General features: G+C 49.0%; 1 protein-coding gene across 1 annotated transcript in view; it reads right to left on the bottom strand.

Annotated features, from left to right (window-relative positions):
* LOC121673631 (MAM domain-containing glycosylphosphatidylinositol anchor protein 2-like) overlaps positions 1–17,061 on the bottom strand; it is a 96,674-nt gene that overhangs the window by 14,659 nt on the left and 64,954 nt on the right. The window contains exon 7 of the mRNA XM_042047142.1: positions 6,222–6,515. Within this exon, the coding sequence (XP_041903076.1) occupies positions 6,222–6,515 (294 nt within the window). The remainder of the gene's footprint in view (positions 1–6,221; positions 6,516–17,061) is intronic.

Here is a 17,061-nt window from a genome sequence, read left to right as displayed (position 1 = left end):
GCACAGGTACAAGGTGGAGTCCCCATTCCTGGAGGGATTTCAAATCCATGTGGATGTGGCACTTGGGGACATTGGTGGCCTGGGCAGTGCCATGTTGCACTTCGTGATCTTGGAGGGCTTTTCCAACCTTCATGATGCTGTGAATTTTTGAGGGACAGGAATTTCCTCATGGAAAGGGAGGTCAGGCCTTGGAAGGGGCTGCCCAGGCAGGTTTGGAGTCCCCATCCCAGGAGGGATTTGAAAGCCCTGTGGATGTGCCCACATGGGGCAGTGGTGGCCTCGGAAGTGCTGGGAACAGTTGGATTTGATGATCTTTGCAGGCTTTTCCAGCCTCAATGATTCCACTCAAGACTCCTCTTGCCTTCCGTGATTTCACTCCTGATGTGGTTCCTCAAAACCTGGTGGAACCCAAGGAAAATCTCTCCAAAAAATCATCATTCCCACAGACCCTCCCAGATTTCCCAGCATCCAGCGACTCCAATACTGAATCCAGCATCCCCTGGCCTGGCTCCACTGCAAAACCTGATTATGTGGGACACAAAGAGCTCTAATTTCATTCCTGCTGGAAGGAATCTTCCTGCTGACGCCGTTGCCAGCTCCACAGGCGAAATGATTTGCAAACCTCCCTCTTAACAGCAGTGGACAACAGGCCTGAATAATAATGCTGGCATTGGGAATAAGATCCAAAGGGTTTGGGAGGGAGCACAGGCAAAGCAGCAGCTTGTCTTTAAATCTGTGGATTGCCTTCAAAACTCTGCTTTGTGAGGCAATTACAAGCACAAAGTCAAACACTGGGAAGTGAGGCAGGAGGAGAGGGATTTCTGGAGCTAAAAAATCAGCTGGGACAAATTCCAGCAGCGTCCATGGACAGAATTATTTGTGTCCTGTGTCAATCCAAATAATCTTAATTTTTAATGCTGCACTTTGCAGCCAGAGTTCTGTTGAAATCCATATTTCGTGTAATTATGGGAATTAATCTCCAAGTATTACAGGAAAACAAAGGCAATGCATTTACTCAGCATCTTCCGCTGTTAATATGGAAATGGCAAAAAAAATCAGCTGAAAGGACAATTAATTATTCCAATTTACCTTTCCCTGATTGGTGTTGACTTGTCCTTGCTTTTTGTGACTCCTTTATATTGCAACTACATCATTCCCTCTCATCCTGTTGTTCACCTTCTTCCCATGATAACTGGGGGGGTGGATATCCCTGAATTCCACAAGGTCTAGAGAGGAATTTCTTGGATTTTCCTCAACTCTTTTGGGCTGGAATTCCCTTTTTCCCTTCAAATCCAACCTCTTGTTATTAATTGGGAATAGAAGCAGCTGTGGCTGCTCCATCCCTGGAAGTGTTCAAGGTTGGGTGGGGTTTGGAGCAACCAAAGCTCTGATCCTTCCTATTTTAAATATGGATATGGAATATTTACATCTATTCCCACTCACGCTTTCTTCTTCCAAATCCAAAACCATTTTTGCCTGGAAGATGCTTTGGAATTGCTCTGTGGGGCGGGATTATCCTCTCCCAGACCAATTCCCAAAAAACCCCAATATGAATAATTCCATTGCCCTCCCCCATAACATCTCTATTTATTCAGCTTTTGGAATGCTCTGTTTCTTCGGAATGTCTGACAGGAAGGTCTCTCCGTGATAATAATTTTAATATTAAATAAGAAAATATTCAAATACTCTGGTCCTCATTTAAATTTTCCACAGTGCCAGGCTTTGAATATTCATCACCTCCTTGGGTCAGCAAACTCAACGTTGTCCTTGACCTTGCTGAATGTCAGAAAGCTCCTGGGATTTCACTTTCCCAATCCAGCCATCCATGACTTCCATAATTTTTTCCCTGCCTTGATCCATGTGGATAAATTACACCCAAGCCGTGACTGCCTGTGGGTTATTCTGAAATCAGCCTCGATCAAATGAGGATCTTGGAGAGGAATTTTGTTGTTTTACAGTTTCCTGGGAAGTTTCTGGACTGGGAATTAAGGAGCTGGGAATGATCCATAGGTGAAACACCAGGACAGTGGGAATTATCCATCCGGAGTGCCCAAATCTTTCTGTATTTATATATAAAACTAAATACATCAATAAATGTCCCCATAGAAAGGTTGAAGATTTAAGCTCAGCTTAGCAGCATCAACCTGTGCCATATCCTGGGAAAATCCTTTGGGCAGGAGCGTGGAATTCCTCGGATACAACCACCAGGGTGGAGAAAACCATTTTGGAAAGCAAATCAAGATTATGAAAGCAGTGGGAGCACCATTATTCTGATATTTTCAAGTTGTTAAGGTCATTTCTTCATTGGGAGGGAAGGGAGAAAACGACCCAGAATTAAAAAAATTAGACCGAGTTCTAAACTTTTTTTTTTTAGGCTGTCCTTTCTCCCACCACAAAGAGCCCAAATTAAACCCGACTTTTATCTCTGGAGAAAGAATTTGTTCAGAAAGTGATAAATGCAACAGCCTGGGAATGGATTGGGTTATGTAATATTTGTCCTGAATATTAATCAGCTTTCCCCACTCAAATCTTCAATCAGGAGGGGAAAAAAGGATGTAAATAATATTAATATTAAATGCAAATTCCAATTTCCTTTATCATTCCAGCCTGCTTAAACACAGATTTAGAACAGATTTATTTAAAAATCAAGATATTTTCCCCATTTGATTTCTCCAGCTCCTTGGTTATCCCTTTTTAATGAGCTTTCATAATTAAAATTTTATAATCTGGCAGATTTCACTCTTTGGGAGTTTTCCCACACTCCTGATCCCCATTCACAAGACAATCCCATGAAGGTGGCAAATTCCCACAGGGATTGGCCGCCCTACCTGTTCAAAGAGTTTCTCCCCATTACTTTCCTAAAATTCCAGGAGTTTTTAGCTCATTAATCCCAGTCCCATTTCAGATGGGGAATGCTTCCTTCTCTCACAACAACTCTGATCTCGTTATTAATACAATATTTGCATATAAATATTTCATCAGGCAGATATTTCGAGAGTAGACCCAGCACATTCCTGAGCTGCCAAATCGCCTTTCCAAGGCAGAAAAATTCCTTTTCCCATTCCCAGCTGCAAAGAAATCTAAAATCAAGGAAAGAGGACTCAGGGCTGGATTCTCCAGCTGATGGAAAATGGGAATAACTCATTTACGCTGTTCCACTCCGCACCTGAGATCATCACTCTGCCTCATCTTTCTCCTTAATTAGCTCTGTTCCATTCCCAATGTAATTCCTGCAGGATGAGCTCCTTTTCCAGAGTTATTTGGAATTTATTACCAAGGAAGAACAACACAAATAAAGCTGAACTCCGACAGAACGGGAAATCCTGAGTATCCCGAGGTGGTCAACAAAGCTCTGCCAGCCAGGCTTCCATGAAATATCTCAAATGTTTTAAGAGGCTTTCTGAGGGTTTGGAGATGGATGAGTTTGGGAAGGCGTTTGTGCTGTAAACAGGATTTTATGGAGAGCAGAAGGAAAAGGGAGACAGGGAAAATGCAACGACAAACGATCCCATCCTCGCTGTCCGATCGCTTCCTAAGGGACACGATGGAAACAGTGCATGAGGTGGCACCTGGTGGCGCTTTTCTGTCCCCAGCCCTCTCCTGCAGCTGGAAAAGTGGAACTGGTAAATTGTCCCTGGATTTGCCCTGTCTGCCACCAGCAGAGTTTGGTTTATTCGTTAAAAATTGATTTATCCACAATTCAGCAGGAAAATCATAAAATAAGAATCACCGAGGAGTTCGGGTGGGAAGGGACCTTGAAGATCATCCAGTGCCACCCCTGCCATGGCAGGGACACCTCCCACTGTCCCAGGCTGCTCCCAGCCCCAATGTCCAGCCTGGCCTTGGGCACTGCCAGGGATCCAGGGGCAGCCCCAGCTGCTCTGGCAATTCCAGCCCAGCCCCTCCCCACCCTCCCAGCCAGCAATTCCCAATTCCCAGTATCCCATCTAAGCCATGATGGGAAACCAAACACAGGGGAAGACTCATCTTGGAGCAACCTGGGACAGTGGGAGGTGTCCCTGCCCATGGTGGGGGTTGGAATAGGATGGTTTAGGAATTCCCTTCCAATCCAAACCATTCAGTGACTCCAGGATTTTCATTTCTCTAGGGAAGTTTTAGGATTTAATGTGAACATGAAAAAGCAAAAAATCTTAAACCACAGCTTGAGGCCAAACTGTGACCAAGCCCTAAAAGCTGCAATTTCCCTGGAGAACTCCCAGGCTGGGATCCTGACACCACTGAGATGGGATAAAGGAATGGCAGTGGAAAAGAGAGGTTGGGAAAAGAAAAGATGCATTAGATGAGGGAGGCAAATTGAAATAAAATCCTTTATCTTTGAATTTACCTTTCATTTTTCTTTAGTTTGACCCACCAGATGTGACCTGGAGCAGTAATTCCACGGAAAGATTTACCCTGTGGAACACTGGAACAGCTTCCCAGGGAATGGGCACATTCCCAAGGCTGCCAGAGCTCCAGGAGTGCTTGGACAGCGCTGCCAGGGATGCCCAGGGTGGGGTTGTTGGGGTGTCTGGGCAGGGCCAGGGGTTGGATTTGTGATCCTTGTGGGTCCCTTCCCCCTTCGGATATTCCATAATTCCATGAAAATAGATTAATTAACCACTTCCAGTGAGACAAAGTCCTGCTGGCACAAGGAGAACTTCCCAAAGAATGGGAATATCCTCACACAGCACATCCCCAGTGAAATCCAGGAGTTATCTTCTAAATAAAAGGGTTCCATTAAATATCTTTCCCTGTTCATCACGGCTGGAAGCATCTAGGATAAATATCCCAAAATTCTGAAGAGAACTGGTTTTTATGGCAATTGGTTAAATGCCACCCTCAGTAGGGAAACGCTGCTCGAGTCGTTGGGAACAAAAACTTTCCTCCCACGGGAAAAATAATCAAAGCTTGCCATAATTTTTCTCCATTCATCTCCAATTTGTCACTTGCCAGGATGTGAATAAAAGGAGCAGAATTCTAAACACAGAGAGATGAAAGGAAAAGCTCCTGGAAATACCTGTTTAACTCCCACTTCTTGGAAGCATTTTCAGGTTGTGTCTCCTCTTAAAATTAGCAAAATTCTGCCTTGCAAGCAGAACAAAAATGCATCAGAAAGAGGGGTTTTGGCAACAGGAAAAGGTGGGAAAATAACAGCGATCCCCCTGAGCCTCCTTTTTTCCCAGGAAAAAAGGACTGAGCCAAGCACAGGAGGCGCAGACCCCTCATTCCCAAGTTCCAGTGGGATGAACCCGCTCCTAACGCGACCAACACCACAACCAAGAGAAACCCGCAAGGGAGAAGCTTCCATCCTCCCTTCAGCGTTGACTTTGGGATTTAAAGCAGAGCTAGAGCAGCAGGAAAAATCTGGGATGGGAATTCCGCAGATCCCAACCATGTAATCAAATGCATCAATAATTTGTTATAAAACAGAGCCAGGAAAAACAAATCAGCTGCTTATCAGCACTGAGGGTGTGTGAGGCAGCAGCTGCTCCCTGGAGGCCGCAAAAGAGGTCACTTGTGCTGAGCTGCTAAAAAAGCCAAGTGACAGAAGATTGGGGCACTGAAAGTGGAATAAATGAGGGCTGCACTTCATAAAATACCCAAATTAAGTCCTGACAGCACAGGGAAGTCGCTCAGTGACTGCTCAGATCCACAGCACAAAGACTGGCTCATTATCCCTCCTGTTATTCCCAGAAACCACCTCAAACCAGGCTTTCCGTGCTCCAACAACAAATGCCGCATGTTTCCAAAGTGAAAAAGAACTGATTATCCCCCCCTTTTCCCTCCCCATTCCCGAGGCTGGATCTGGATGCGGATCAGCTCCCAGGGAACAGCTCTTGCCCTCCTTTTTTCCTCCTTGTTTTACACAGCAGCGACAAATGAGCTCAGGATCAGCTCAGCATTTAGAGAAATCTGTCCTCCTCTCTCATCTGCTTGTTCGCGTGTCAAGGAATTCAAAGCTGTGGGGAAAATAATGATTGCCTCACACTTGGCTTGGGTTTTTTTTTTTTTTTTTTTACCACAAATGAGACTCCTATGTCATTTTTACTTCCATATTTACATGAAAATCATGGATTCCGGGGAACTGCCGCGACAAACAACCCCACATCAAATATGTAACAGCCGTAAGATTCTTGCTGCTATTTGTTTAGGGGAGGAATAAATCAACTTTTGCTCAGCACAACAAAAAGAAAATCAAGGGGAGCTCAGGCTTTACTCACACTGCACAATGAGCTGCACCAGAGCCTCTCTGGGTTTGACGTTGAATCCGTTGTATTGGCTGGTCTGGCACCTGTAGGTCCCGGTCATTTCCCGGGAGACGTTGACGATCCGCAGGATCCCGTCGTAGCTCTCGGTCTGCAGGGCTCCATCCGGCATCGCCACCTCCTTGTCCGCCCGTGACCACAGGATGATGGGTTTGGGTTTCCCGGTCACCTGGCACTGCAGCTCGATGGTGTCCCCTTCCCGCGTCACCAGCGGGGATTTCTCCTGAGGGACGGTCAGGTTGGGGGGCACTGGAAATAGGAAAAGAGAGGGGTCAACAGTCGGGTACCAAGGATGGGCTTCCTGCTCGGAACTATCCACGGAAAATGAATTTATCCACAGTGAAGCAGGGATTGTGCACACTGGAAGCTCCCACATTTATGGGGTGAAGTTCTCAGCTGCCTGGAGAGGCTCAGAGGAGATTTCCCAGCCCTGCTGTGGCACTCGTGTCATCCCTGTGTGTCCCTGCCACTGTGCCAGTGCTGTCCCACCATCCCTCACTTCCCCACTGCGAGTTCTGCTTTCCTTTTTAGGGTTGTTGGGCACTAAATCCCGTTTTTATACCAGCTGCTGATTTTATCCAGCCCATGGATAAAAGGCTGTGGACGAGGAAGGATTGTGGCAACTCAGGAATCAGCTCAGATTTGGAGGCCTGACCCCAAAATGCAGCTGGGGTCTGTCACAGGAGGGTCATTGGAGTTTATTCCACAGGGATTGGCATTAACAATTCCAAAGGGGATATTGGAACTATTTCCAGCAGGAGTTGGGCAGCCCCATGGAGCAGGAACACCTCCCAGTGAGCTGGTGATGGTCAAGGACACAGGATAAGGATGTGGATGTGTGGGAGCAAATCCAGAGGAGGCTCCCAGGGCTGGAGCCCCTCTGCTCTGGAGCTGGGCTAAGAGAGCTGGGAATGTTCACCTGGAGAAGGGAAGGATCCAGGGAGAGCTCCGAGCCCCTTGCAGGGCCTAAAGGGGCTCCAGGAGAGCTGGAGAGGGACTGGGGACAAGGCATGGAGGGACAGGAGCCAGGGAATGGCTTCCCAGTGCCAGAGGGCAGGGCTGGATGGGAGATTGGGAATTGGGAATTGCTGGCTGGGAGGGTGGGCAGGGGCTGGGCTGGAATTGCCAGAGCAGCTGGGGCTGCCCCTGGATCCCTGGCAGTGCCCAAGGCCAGGCTGGACATTGGGGCTGGGAGCAGCCTGGGAGGTGTCCAGCCTTGCTTGGAAAATGCTTGGAATGCTGTGTGGTGGGTGGAGAGATGGAAAATCCTGATTTAAACACTGCCCTGCCTCCTTTTCCTTTGGTGCCTCCTGAAAACTCATCTTTCCTCATGGATCTCCTGTCCTGAACCATGGGGAGACATTCCCTGTGGGAAAACAGCCCCTCCAGGAGCTTTTCCTCTCCTCCTTGTCCTTCACTCAGCTCCTTTGGTGGAATGCCAGGGCTGCCAAAACCCAGACTGCACCTCCCTCCTGTCTGCAGGAAAAACACTCCAAGGCAATTTTCAGCTCCCAAGGGACAGAAACAACAAACTCATCCCGGTGAGAAGCAATTTCAGCTTTCCCCAGGGATCTGCTCCGTGTCTCCAGCCCTGACAAGCCTGGTAGGAATAAGAGTGGAAATTTGGGGCTATCATAGGAATCAAAGTACTGCTTTCAGCTGTTTTGAAGGCTTTAACAGCTCCTGGCAGGTGGGATAGGAAGACACGGGAACAGCTTTTTCCACAGGGGAGGGAAGGAAAAATGAATTTATACTTCCAAAAGAAAAGGAAAAAAAAATAAAAAGAAAAATTAACAACTGCTTATAAAAACACTGGAAATATTAATAAAACATTATTATTTCTGCTATATCCTCGTGTGCAACGGCAGGATGCAAGCTCAGGAAAAATCCAATGGAAATGGAGCACTGAGAAATCATGGATAAAACTGGGAAAAAGGTGTCGTTCCAAGAAGGACAATAGAGTTTATAGGGAAAGGTGACAGCCTGAAGACTGACTTAGTCCTAACCCTAATTCTAACACCAAAAGTTAACCAAAAACCCAAAACTAAACCTAACAGAAACGCAAACACTATGACTAAATTAAAACCTAAACCTAAACCTAACCCTAACCATAACCAAACTCTAAACCCTAATCCTAACCCTAAAACTAAATTAAACCCCAAATGTGAACATAATCCTAACCCTAAAACAAAAATTAACCCTAACCCTAATGCTAACCAAAGCCAAACCCTAAAACAAGCCAAACCCTAAGCCAGACCTAAGCCTAACACTAACACAAACTCTAAACCCAAACCTAAAGCTAAATCGAACCCGAACCATACACTAAACCTCAAAAATAACTGAACACTAACCCTAACCACTAACCCAAACCAAAACCCCAATCCCAAATTTAACCCAATCCTAATCCTAACCCTAAACCTAAATCCAAATCTAACCCTAATCCCAACCCTAACCTTAAACCAACTCTAATCCTACCCCTAAACCTAATCCCAATCCTAATTGTAACCCAACCCTAATCCCAACCATAGTCCCAAACCTAACCCTAACCAAACCCCTAATCCTAACCCTAACCAAATCCTAATCCTAAACCTAACCCTAAATCCAAATCTAACCCTAACACTAACCCAACCCTAATCCAAACCCTAACCTTAATCCCAACCCTAATCCTAAAATCAACCCTAACCCCAAGACTCCTCCTGGATTTTCCAGCTCACCTGGCTCATGGCTTCTCAGCTGAGGCCAAGTGTGACAGAGCCCGGTGTGGATCAGGAAAAATCCTGGATTTGTCCTTTTCCAGCCTGGGCAGTGGATCTGCTCCTGCCTGGGACTGGTTGGATCCAAGCCTTTCCCAGCAGATGGATCCTGGAGGCTCCTCCAGCCCTGCTCCCACTCCTGGCTCCTCCGGCTGCCCTGGGAACCACAACCTTCCCTGGCTCAGGGATTCACTGCCCGTGAGAGCCAGGGGGTCACAGCCCCGGGATGAGACCCCTGAGACCCCGATATCCCGAGGGAAAAGCTCTGTGCCAGCCCACACAGCTCTGCTGCAGCCCCAGGTGGGGCCAGGATGGGAATTTTCCCTCTGGAGCTTGTCCGTGTGGATTGATCCCTGGGCACGTGGTGCTGGCAGCCTCTTCCAGATTCCAACCTTTCCGGGCTGTGTGAGAGCCATGGGTTTGAGTTATCCAATCCCAGCCTGCCTCAGGATCACCCAGTCCAGCTGGGACAAGGGAGGGAACTTGGCAAAAACACAGGAAGGACGTGGATGTGTTGGAATGAGTCCAGAGGAACCCACGGAGATGCTCCGAGGGCTGGAGCTCTGGAGCCAGGCTCGGAGAGCTGGGAATGTTCACCTGGAGAAGGGAAAGCTCCAGGGAGAGCTCCGAGCCCCTTGCAGGGCCTAAAGGGGCTCCAGGAGAGCTACAGAGGGACTGGGGACAAGGATGGAGGGACAGGAGCCAGGGAATGGCTTCCCAGTGCCAGAGGGCAGGGCTGGATGGGAGATTGGGAATTGGGAATTGCTGGCTGGGAGGGTGGGCAGGGGCTGGGCTGGAATTGCCAGAGCAGCTGGGGCTGCCCCTGGATCCCTGGCAGTGCCCAAGGCCAGGCTGGACACTGGGGCTGGGAGCAGCCTGGGACAGTGGGAGGTGTCCCTGGTGGAACTGGATGGGCTTTAAGGTCCCTTCAACCCAAACCATTCCAGGATTCTGGCCCTGAAACAGGGAAGGCATCCAAATAAATTGAGGAGATTTTTCCCAGATATCCAGAAAGTTCTTCTGGTTGAAGGAACTCCTTCACTGAGCTCGTCATGGAAGGAGCTGAGAAACAAGTTCCGTGTGTCCAGGAGCTGCGCTGCTCATCCCATCCCAGCCCTGCCATGGGCAGGGGCACCTTCCACTATCCCAGGCTGCTCCAAGTCCCATCCAACCTGGCCTTGGACACTTTGTACACTCAAAGCTTGAATCCTCTCCAGAAAAAAGCAGGATAGAGCACACCCAGCTTCCCACGGGGACTTCTGGAGGTGTCTGAGAGGAAGGAGAGGGAATGGCACAGCACGTCCAACTTTGAGGGGAAAAAAAGCAGATCCTGGACAAAAATCTCCCGTGCAAATACAACAATTCCCCCTCTTTTTCCATCAGTTTTTCCTGCAAAACCAGAGATAACAGCACAGCAAGAGCTGCACCTGGCTGAGATAAGGAGCAGGGCCCACGAGGGTGGTGACAGCTGATAAGAGAGGCTCTGTCAGTGTCCCAGATGGAAAGATCCCTTTAAAGCTCCGACTCCTCATCTCCCGCGGCATTTGGCAGTGCCTGGCGCTGCGAGGCAGCCAGCGGCTCGTTATGGTTCCCTGGATTTATTCACTTCGTTCCTGGGAACGGCACAGGGGACAGGAGGGACAAGACCATCCATTAAGATGAAGAATTCCAGGGGCAATGCCATAAATCCAAAGCCTGGCTGCAGCTCTGGGTCACGTTTGAGTAACAGTGAGGTCCCACCAAGGATTTCTCCGTCCCCACCCCATTTATGGCTCCAGTTCCCCCTAAATTGAGACCCCGATTCTCCACTCTCTAATTAGGGGGAGAAAAAGCCCCGAACCTTTGCTCAGGGAGGGTTTTTGGCAGGGTTTCCCCTTTTCAGCCCAGCTATTTGTCACAACCTCACAAGTACTTAATTATCTCTGAGCTGTCTGTTCCGCTGGCAAATGTAGCTGGAATTAGCAACAGGCTGAAAAAATAAATCCCAGTTTTTTTGGGGAACGGTGACACAGCAGACACTGGCAGCCTGGGCACCTGGGATTTGTCTCCATGAACAATCTGGCTCAAAAGGATTGAGGAGAAAATAAGAATTTCATCATTTTCTTCCCAAAAATGGAGGGAGACCCCTGGAGCAGGGAATGGTGGGTCTAGGTGAGCAAGGTAAAAAACAGGGAATCATGGAATTGTTCAGGTTGGAAAAGCTCTCTGAGATCATCGAGTCCAACTGTTCCAAGGCCACCACTGCCCCATGTCCTCAAGTGCCACATCCACAGGGTTTTTAAATCCCTCCAGGAATGGAGACTTCACCCCTGCCCTGGGCTGGGGAGAATTCCAGGCAGGAATTCTCCCTGATATCCAACCTAAACCTCTCCTAGCACAACTTGGGGCTGCTTCCTCTTTTCCCACCACTTGTGCAAAGATGAGTGAGCAAAGCTGGGTCCAGAGGCTCAAATAAATCCATGAGGAAAGGAGCAGGGATCAACCAAGCGTGTGCCAGCCAAGATGCTGCCAGTGGGATGAGCAGGGAGGGGTGCCAGGCAGGTGGGGAGGGCTGTGCCGGGCTGTGCCAGGCTGTCACCAGCTGTGCCAGTCACCCTCTCCCAGCAGGTGCTGCTGTGGCACAAGGAGAGCCCTGGAGGACTCAACCTCTTCCCGAGGCTCCCGCAGCTCCAGAGGCTGCTCCAAGGAAAGGGCAGCTCTGTCCCTCCTTTGCAGAATAAAAAGTTACCTAAACCCTAGGTGGAAACATCAAATGTTCCCTGATTCCTGCAGCCACAGCCGGGAGCAGATCCGCTGCCCAGGCTGGAAAAGGACAAATCCATGATTTTTCCTGGTCCTAAGTGGAAACAACAAATGTTCCCTTATTCCTGCACCAAGTGGCTTTAAAATAAGTTCACATTCTCAGCAGTTTCCTGAAGTGGGGGGTGACACTTGGAGAACAGAAAGTTTTGGTGACACTCAGAGAACGAGAAGCTCTGGTGACACTTGGAGGACAAAAAGCTCTGGTGACACTCAGAGGACGAAAAGCTTTGGTGACACTTGGAGAACAAAATTCCTGAGCCTGATGTTTATTCCTTGCGTATTCTGGTTGGTTTTAGTGCTACTCGAGCTTTCTGAAGTCCTGATGGATCAAATTCCAGCTTAATTAACAGATCAGACAGATTAATTAACTGCCACTGGCAGAGGCAAGAAGCTGCAGACAGAAAAATCCTTCAGAGGCCCTCTGATCCCATTAAAATATCCCTCCCCATGGAGGCTGCAGGGGCTTTATCCCTTCCCAAACTATCCCATGATTCCAAGACAATCAGTGGAGGAGGACAAGGAGCCCCTACAAGTGGTGGCCTCACAACTGCTGAGCTCTTCCCTGGGGATTTCAGGGGCTGCTGGCACCTCTGTGTCCCTGGGAGCCTTCAGGAAAACATTTCCTTGGAGCGACCTCTGTCCGTGACAGGGAAATTCCCGGGATAATGTGGCCAGGCTGCTCCACATGGATTCATCCTAATAATTAGGATCAAGCACAGCGAAGGAGTGTTTGAGCAGCACATCAAGAAATCACCCAAACTGGAGATAACCCAGAGAGAATCTCCCCAGGGAACTGCTGGAATTCCCATTATCCAAGGAATACAAACCCAGCTTGGCTCAGGAATATTGAGGAATCCACGCTGCGCCGGCTGGAAGGGAGAAGAGAAGTTATTTGTGTGTCCTACTTGTGGAATATTTATGAATTTGAAGGTCTGACTAGCCGGGATTAATCATCCTCTGCCTGAGAGCTGCAGTTTGGGCCCAGCTCATGATTCATGCCCTGATGTGATGCCGGAGTTAAGACAGGGCTGAGCCGTGGCACAAAATAGATTTGAGCAAGATCATTCTGCCTGGGAAGGGCAGCGAGGGATAATTATTCATGAAGGATAATTATGCTGGTTCTGTCTGTAAACAGAGGCTGAAACTGCTCAGCCTGCTCCGTTTTTTTGGGAGAAATGTTGGGAAAAACCAAGGAGCTGCTGCTGGAAGGGACTCGGAGGTGAGAGAAGAGCCCGCGGGGAGATTTGCTGTTTCAGTCAAACGATTGGAAAAGCAGCTGAAGTCAAGGGAAAGAAAACTCCAGGGAATTTCCTTTACCCTTTCCATGGCCTTTCACCCCCATGGAAGAGGGTCCATCAAGGCACCGGTGTGGAAAGGAGATGGAGCGGCCTGTAGGGAATTCCTGGCTGGATTTCATGGGCAGTTTCCAATCGTTCCAGTTCCTGTGTCCCCTCAGGCAAGGGACACAAATTCCAGTTCCAAAGGGGGGAGTCCATGTTTTCTGGGGCACAAACCACTCCTAATTGCACATGAGGACACAATATCCACCACGGATTTTATGGAATCACAGAACCCTATAAATTGGAAAAGCCCTCTAAGAGCATCCGGTCCAACCATCAACCAGCACTACCACCACCACCGCGGTCACCCCCAGCCCATGTCCCCAGGTGCCACACTCACACATTTTTTGAATAATTCCAGGGATGGTGACGCCCCTGGACAGCTTTTCCCACCCTTTCTGAGAAGGAATTTTCCCTAAGATCCAATTTAAATCACCTCTGAGGCCATTTCCTCTCTCCCTTAAGTGATGGTGAGGCCTTGGACGAAGGGTCCAGTCCTGAGGGTTGGGATGATCCTGATTTTTGGACAAAATTCTTGTTCAGGCAGGAAAATAATTCCAGGATCAGTGCCTGGAACACAGCACTAAACCCCTAAAGCAGCACCTTGCTCTGCAGCCAGAGGAAAGAGGAACATTTGAAACCCAGAACATGCAGAGCCAGCAGCAAATTAGGGAAATGAATTCCAGTGCTCTCACAGGAACCGTGCTGAGCAGCATCCAGGGATGAGGAGAAGCACGGGATGAGGAACCCATCCACAGCCCTCTGGAGAAGAACAAAGAGGCTCTGCCACACAGAGGGTGTCTCCTCCCTGAAACCCCGCTGGAATCAATGCGTGGAGGGTGGATTCATCCCACAGAAATCAGATTTCCCAAGGGACTGGGCTGCAGAGCAGGACAAGGCCTGGCCTGGGCCTTTCCCTGCTGTGTGACGGGAAGGGGCTCCCGAGGATGGAATTAACGAGAACAATCTCTGCACATTAGCCACGAAATCAGAACTATCAAAGACAAAGCTTTTTAACGAAATCCCGCCGCTTTGTGTCCCTTCTGCTCCCTGCTCCCTCCAATAAACTTGGATAAACTCCAAGGATAATGGCTCCCCAAACCCATCCGTTTGCTGCAATAACCAAAGGCCTCTCTCTGTTTCCTGGGGCCGCCATGAACGATCGCTCTGGATGGTGCTTAAGGTTTACAAATACCTTAATTAGCCACTAATTACCTCCCAAACCCCACATCCTCGTTATGCAGCGAGGCTGTGATTCCGATAAATATTTCGAGCTGGAATCGAGGTCTCTTTCATGTCTCATCAAAGCAGGAACAGGATGACCAGAGGACTCCTGTGGCACAACCAGATCAAGGCTGCAGGTCCCAGAACGGCAGCCTGGAGCTTTAATTAATTCATTATTTAATAGAGAGCTGATTAGCTTGACAGGCAAGCCCTTTTCATACTGCACAGCCTCACATGGAGCAGTTCTCCAAGAATTTCTCTGCCTGGATGTAGCAGAACTTATGGAAAGCCAAATTTATCCCTGGAAGAGTTGGAGAAACCTTGGATGGTGGAAAGTGGTGCTTCCAACCCAAAGATCCCTTCCAACCCAAACTGATTCCATGATTCCAGGAGATCTGAAGGCCTCCAGGCTGCCCTGTGCTCATCCAAAATCCATGTCCTGCTCCAGGATGTTGCCATCCTAAGCTCAGGACATCTTCAGGCTCATCCCGAGGGCAGGAATTTGTTTGGTGAATATTCCTTGTAGGACATCTGGCTGTGCCCACACCGGGCAGGAATGAGCCACTGGAAGGACTCCCTTAGGAAAAGAGGGATCACCACAACCTCCAGCCCTTCCTGTGGCAATTCAGAGCAGCGAAACCAGAAAATAAAGGAAAATATCCCAAAATAACAACCCTCTTCCCTGCTCAATAACATCTCCAAGGAAAAGGTGGAAAGGGAATGAGCCAGAAGGGACAAATGCTGATTTTTGGGAATAAAAGCAGCATAGACGCCTGTCCTGAACAGAGCAAACCATCCCAATCCCAAAGCTTATTCCTCCTGCTTAAACCCAACGTTTAAGGCAGAGAAAAAACCCCTTGCACAGACTGACACTCTCTGATCCACCTCTTTTTTTTTGCTTACCACTTTCTTGAGGTTTTTGTTGCTTTTTCAACATCTCATTGCTTTTTTAGCATCTTCTGCCTCCAGGTTTCCATGACATGATCCCACGTATCCAGAAAAACCCAGCCTGGCTCTCAGTAATGTTTGCCCAGGGTGGGTTTTATGGATGGCAGGGCTTTTCCAGGGCAGATATTCCACATTTGAGTCTCAGTTCCCACTCTTCAGTGACCTATTTTACTGAGATATGGGGGGAGCAGCGAGGGGATTACTTCAGGTCCATTTATATAAGACACTTAGGACACAAATCCGTGCTTTTCCCACTGAAAATGTCAAGGGAAAAAATATTCCTGCTAAACAAGGGCAGTTCCAAGTGTGTCAGGAGCCACACGTCCCTTCCCAACCGGCGGGAGGAGAGAATTCATGGATTTCCTCCTTCCTTAGGATTTGACACAGCCCCTCCTGCCCCTCTCGGTGACTCCAGGAGGAGCCTCGGAAATGTCAGGAAGAGGAAATTCCCCCCCATCCCAGACATCCAGAGGGATGTTAATAAATCCCTGCAAGTCCTGGCAGTTGGGAAATGTGTTTGTGCCTGGGCCTTCTGTTCCTAATTAGCAGAGCAGTAATGAATCCTGATGAATCAGTAATGACCTTCAAAGCACTGCAACTATTTCAGCTTCTGCTTGGTTGGGTAATGAAGTCATTCCAAGAGCAGAATTCCTTTTAGGATGTTAAAAAAGCTGAGCCCAAATCCCACGTTTTCTTCCCCCTTTCCTGATCTTCTGGAGTGATCCAGGGCAGGAAATTTAAGGGGTGACCGAATTCATCCCCTCCTGCAGGGATTGTGGTGAGCTGATAGGAATGGCCAACTAATGGATGTTTCCAGGAAATTCCATCAGTTTTCCAAAGGGTTTCCCAGGAAGTACAGGGAATTCAGTGGTTATTGAACGCGCACACAGCACCGTTTGCTCCACCTGGGCAGGGAGGTGACAAAGTTTGCATGGAATGCTCAGCCATCATTCCAAAGGTGGCTCTTCTCATCTAAGAATGCTCCCAGTTATTTCTTCCTGATTGTAAAATCATGGAATCATGGAACGGTTTAGGTTGGAAGGGACCTTAAGGTCCATCCCATCCCACCCCTTTTCCATGGGCAGGGACACCTCCCACTGTCCCAGGCTGCTCCCAGCCCCAATGTCCAGCCTGGCCTTGGGCACTGCCAGGGATCCAGGGGCAGCCCCAGCTGCTCTGGCAATTCCAGCCCAGCCCCTCCCCACCCTCCCAGCCAGCAATTCCCAATTCCCAATCTCCCATCCAGCCCTGCCCTCTGGCACTGGGAAGCCATTCCCTGGCTCCTGTCCCTCCATCCTTGTCCCCAGTCCCTCTCCAGCTCTCCTGGAGCCCCTTTAGGCCCTGCAAGGGGCTCAGAGCTCTCCCTGGATCCTTTTCTTCTCCAGGTGAACATTCCCAGCTCTCCCAGCCTGGCTCCAGAGAAGCTCCAGTGTTTGGAGCACCTCCATGACCAAAAATGGTCCACCAGTGAACTTCCTCAGGTTTCCGGTGTTTCATCAAAGCAACTCAGCTGCTGTTCAAGGGTCAGGGAATCCCAGGATGGTTTGGGATTAAAATTCATCCCATCCCACCCCTGCCATGGGCAGGGACACCTCCCGCTGTCCCAGGCTGCTCCCAGCCCCAATGTCCAGCCTGGCCTTGGGCACTGCCAGGGATCCAGGGGCAGCCCCAGCTGCTCTGGCAATTCCAGCCCAGCCCCTCCCCACCCTCCCAGCCAGCAATTCCCAA

This window comes from Corvus kubaryi, unplaced genomic scaffold, assembly GCF_017639235.1.
Source record: "Corvus kubaryi isolate FWS band 111438036 unplaced genomic scaffold, C.kubaryi_AGA036_p1.0 66, whole genome shotgun sequence".
NCBI classification, from domain to species: Eukaryota; Metazoa; Chordata; class Aves; order Passeriformes; family Corvidae; genus Corvus; species Corvus kubaryi.
Note: the sequence above shows the minus strand (reverse complement) of the source record. Positions and strands in the feature narration are given on the sequence as shown.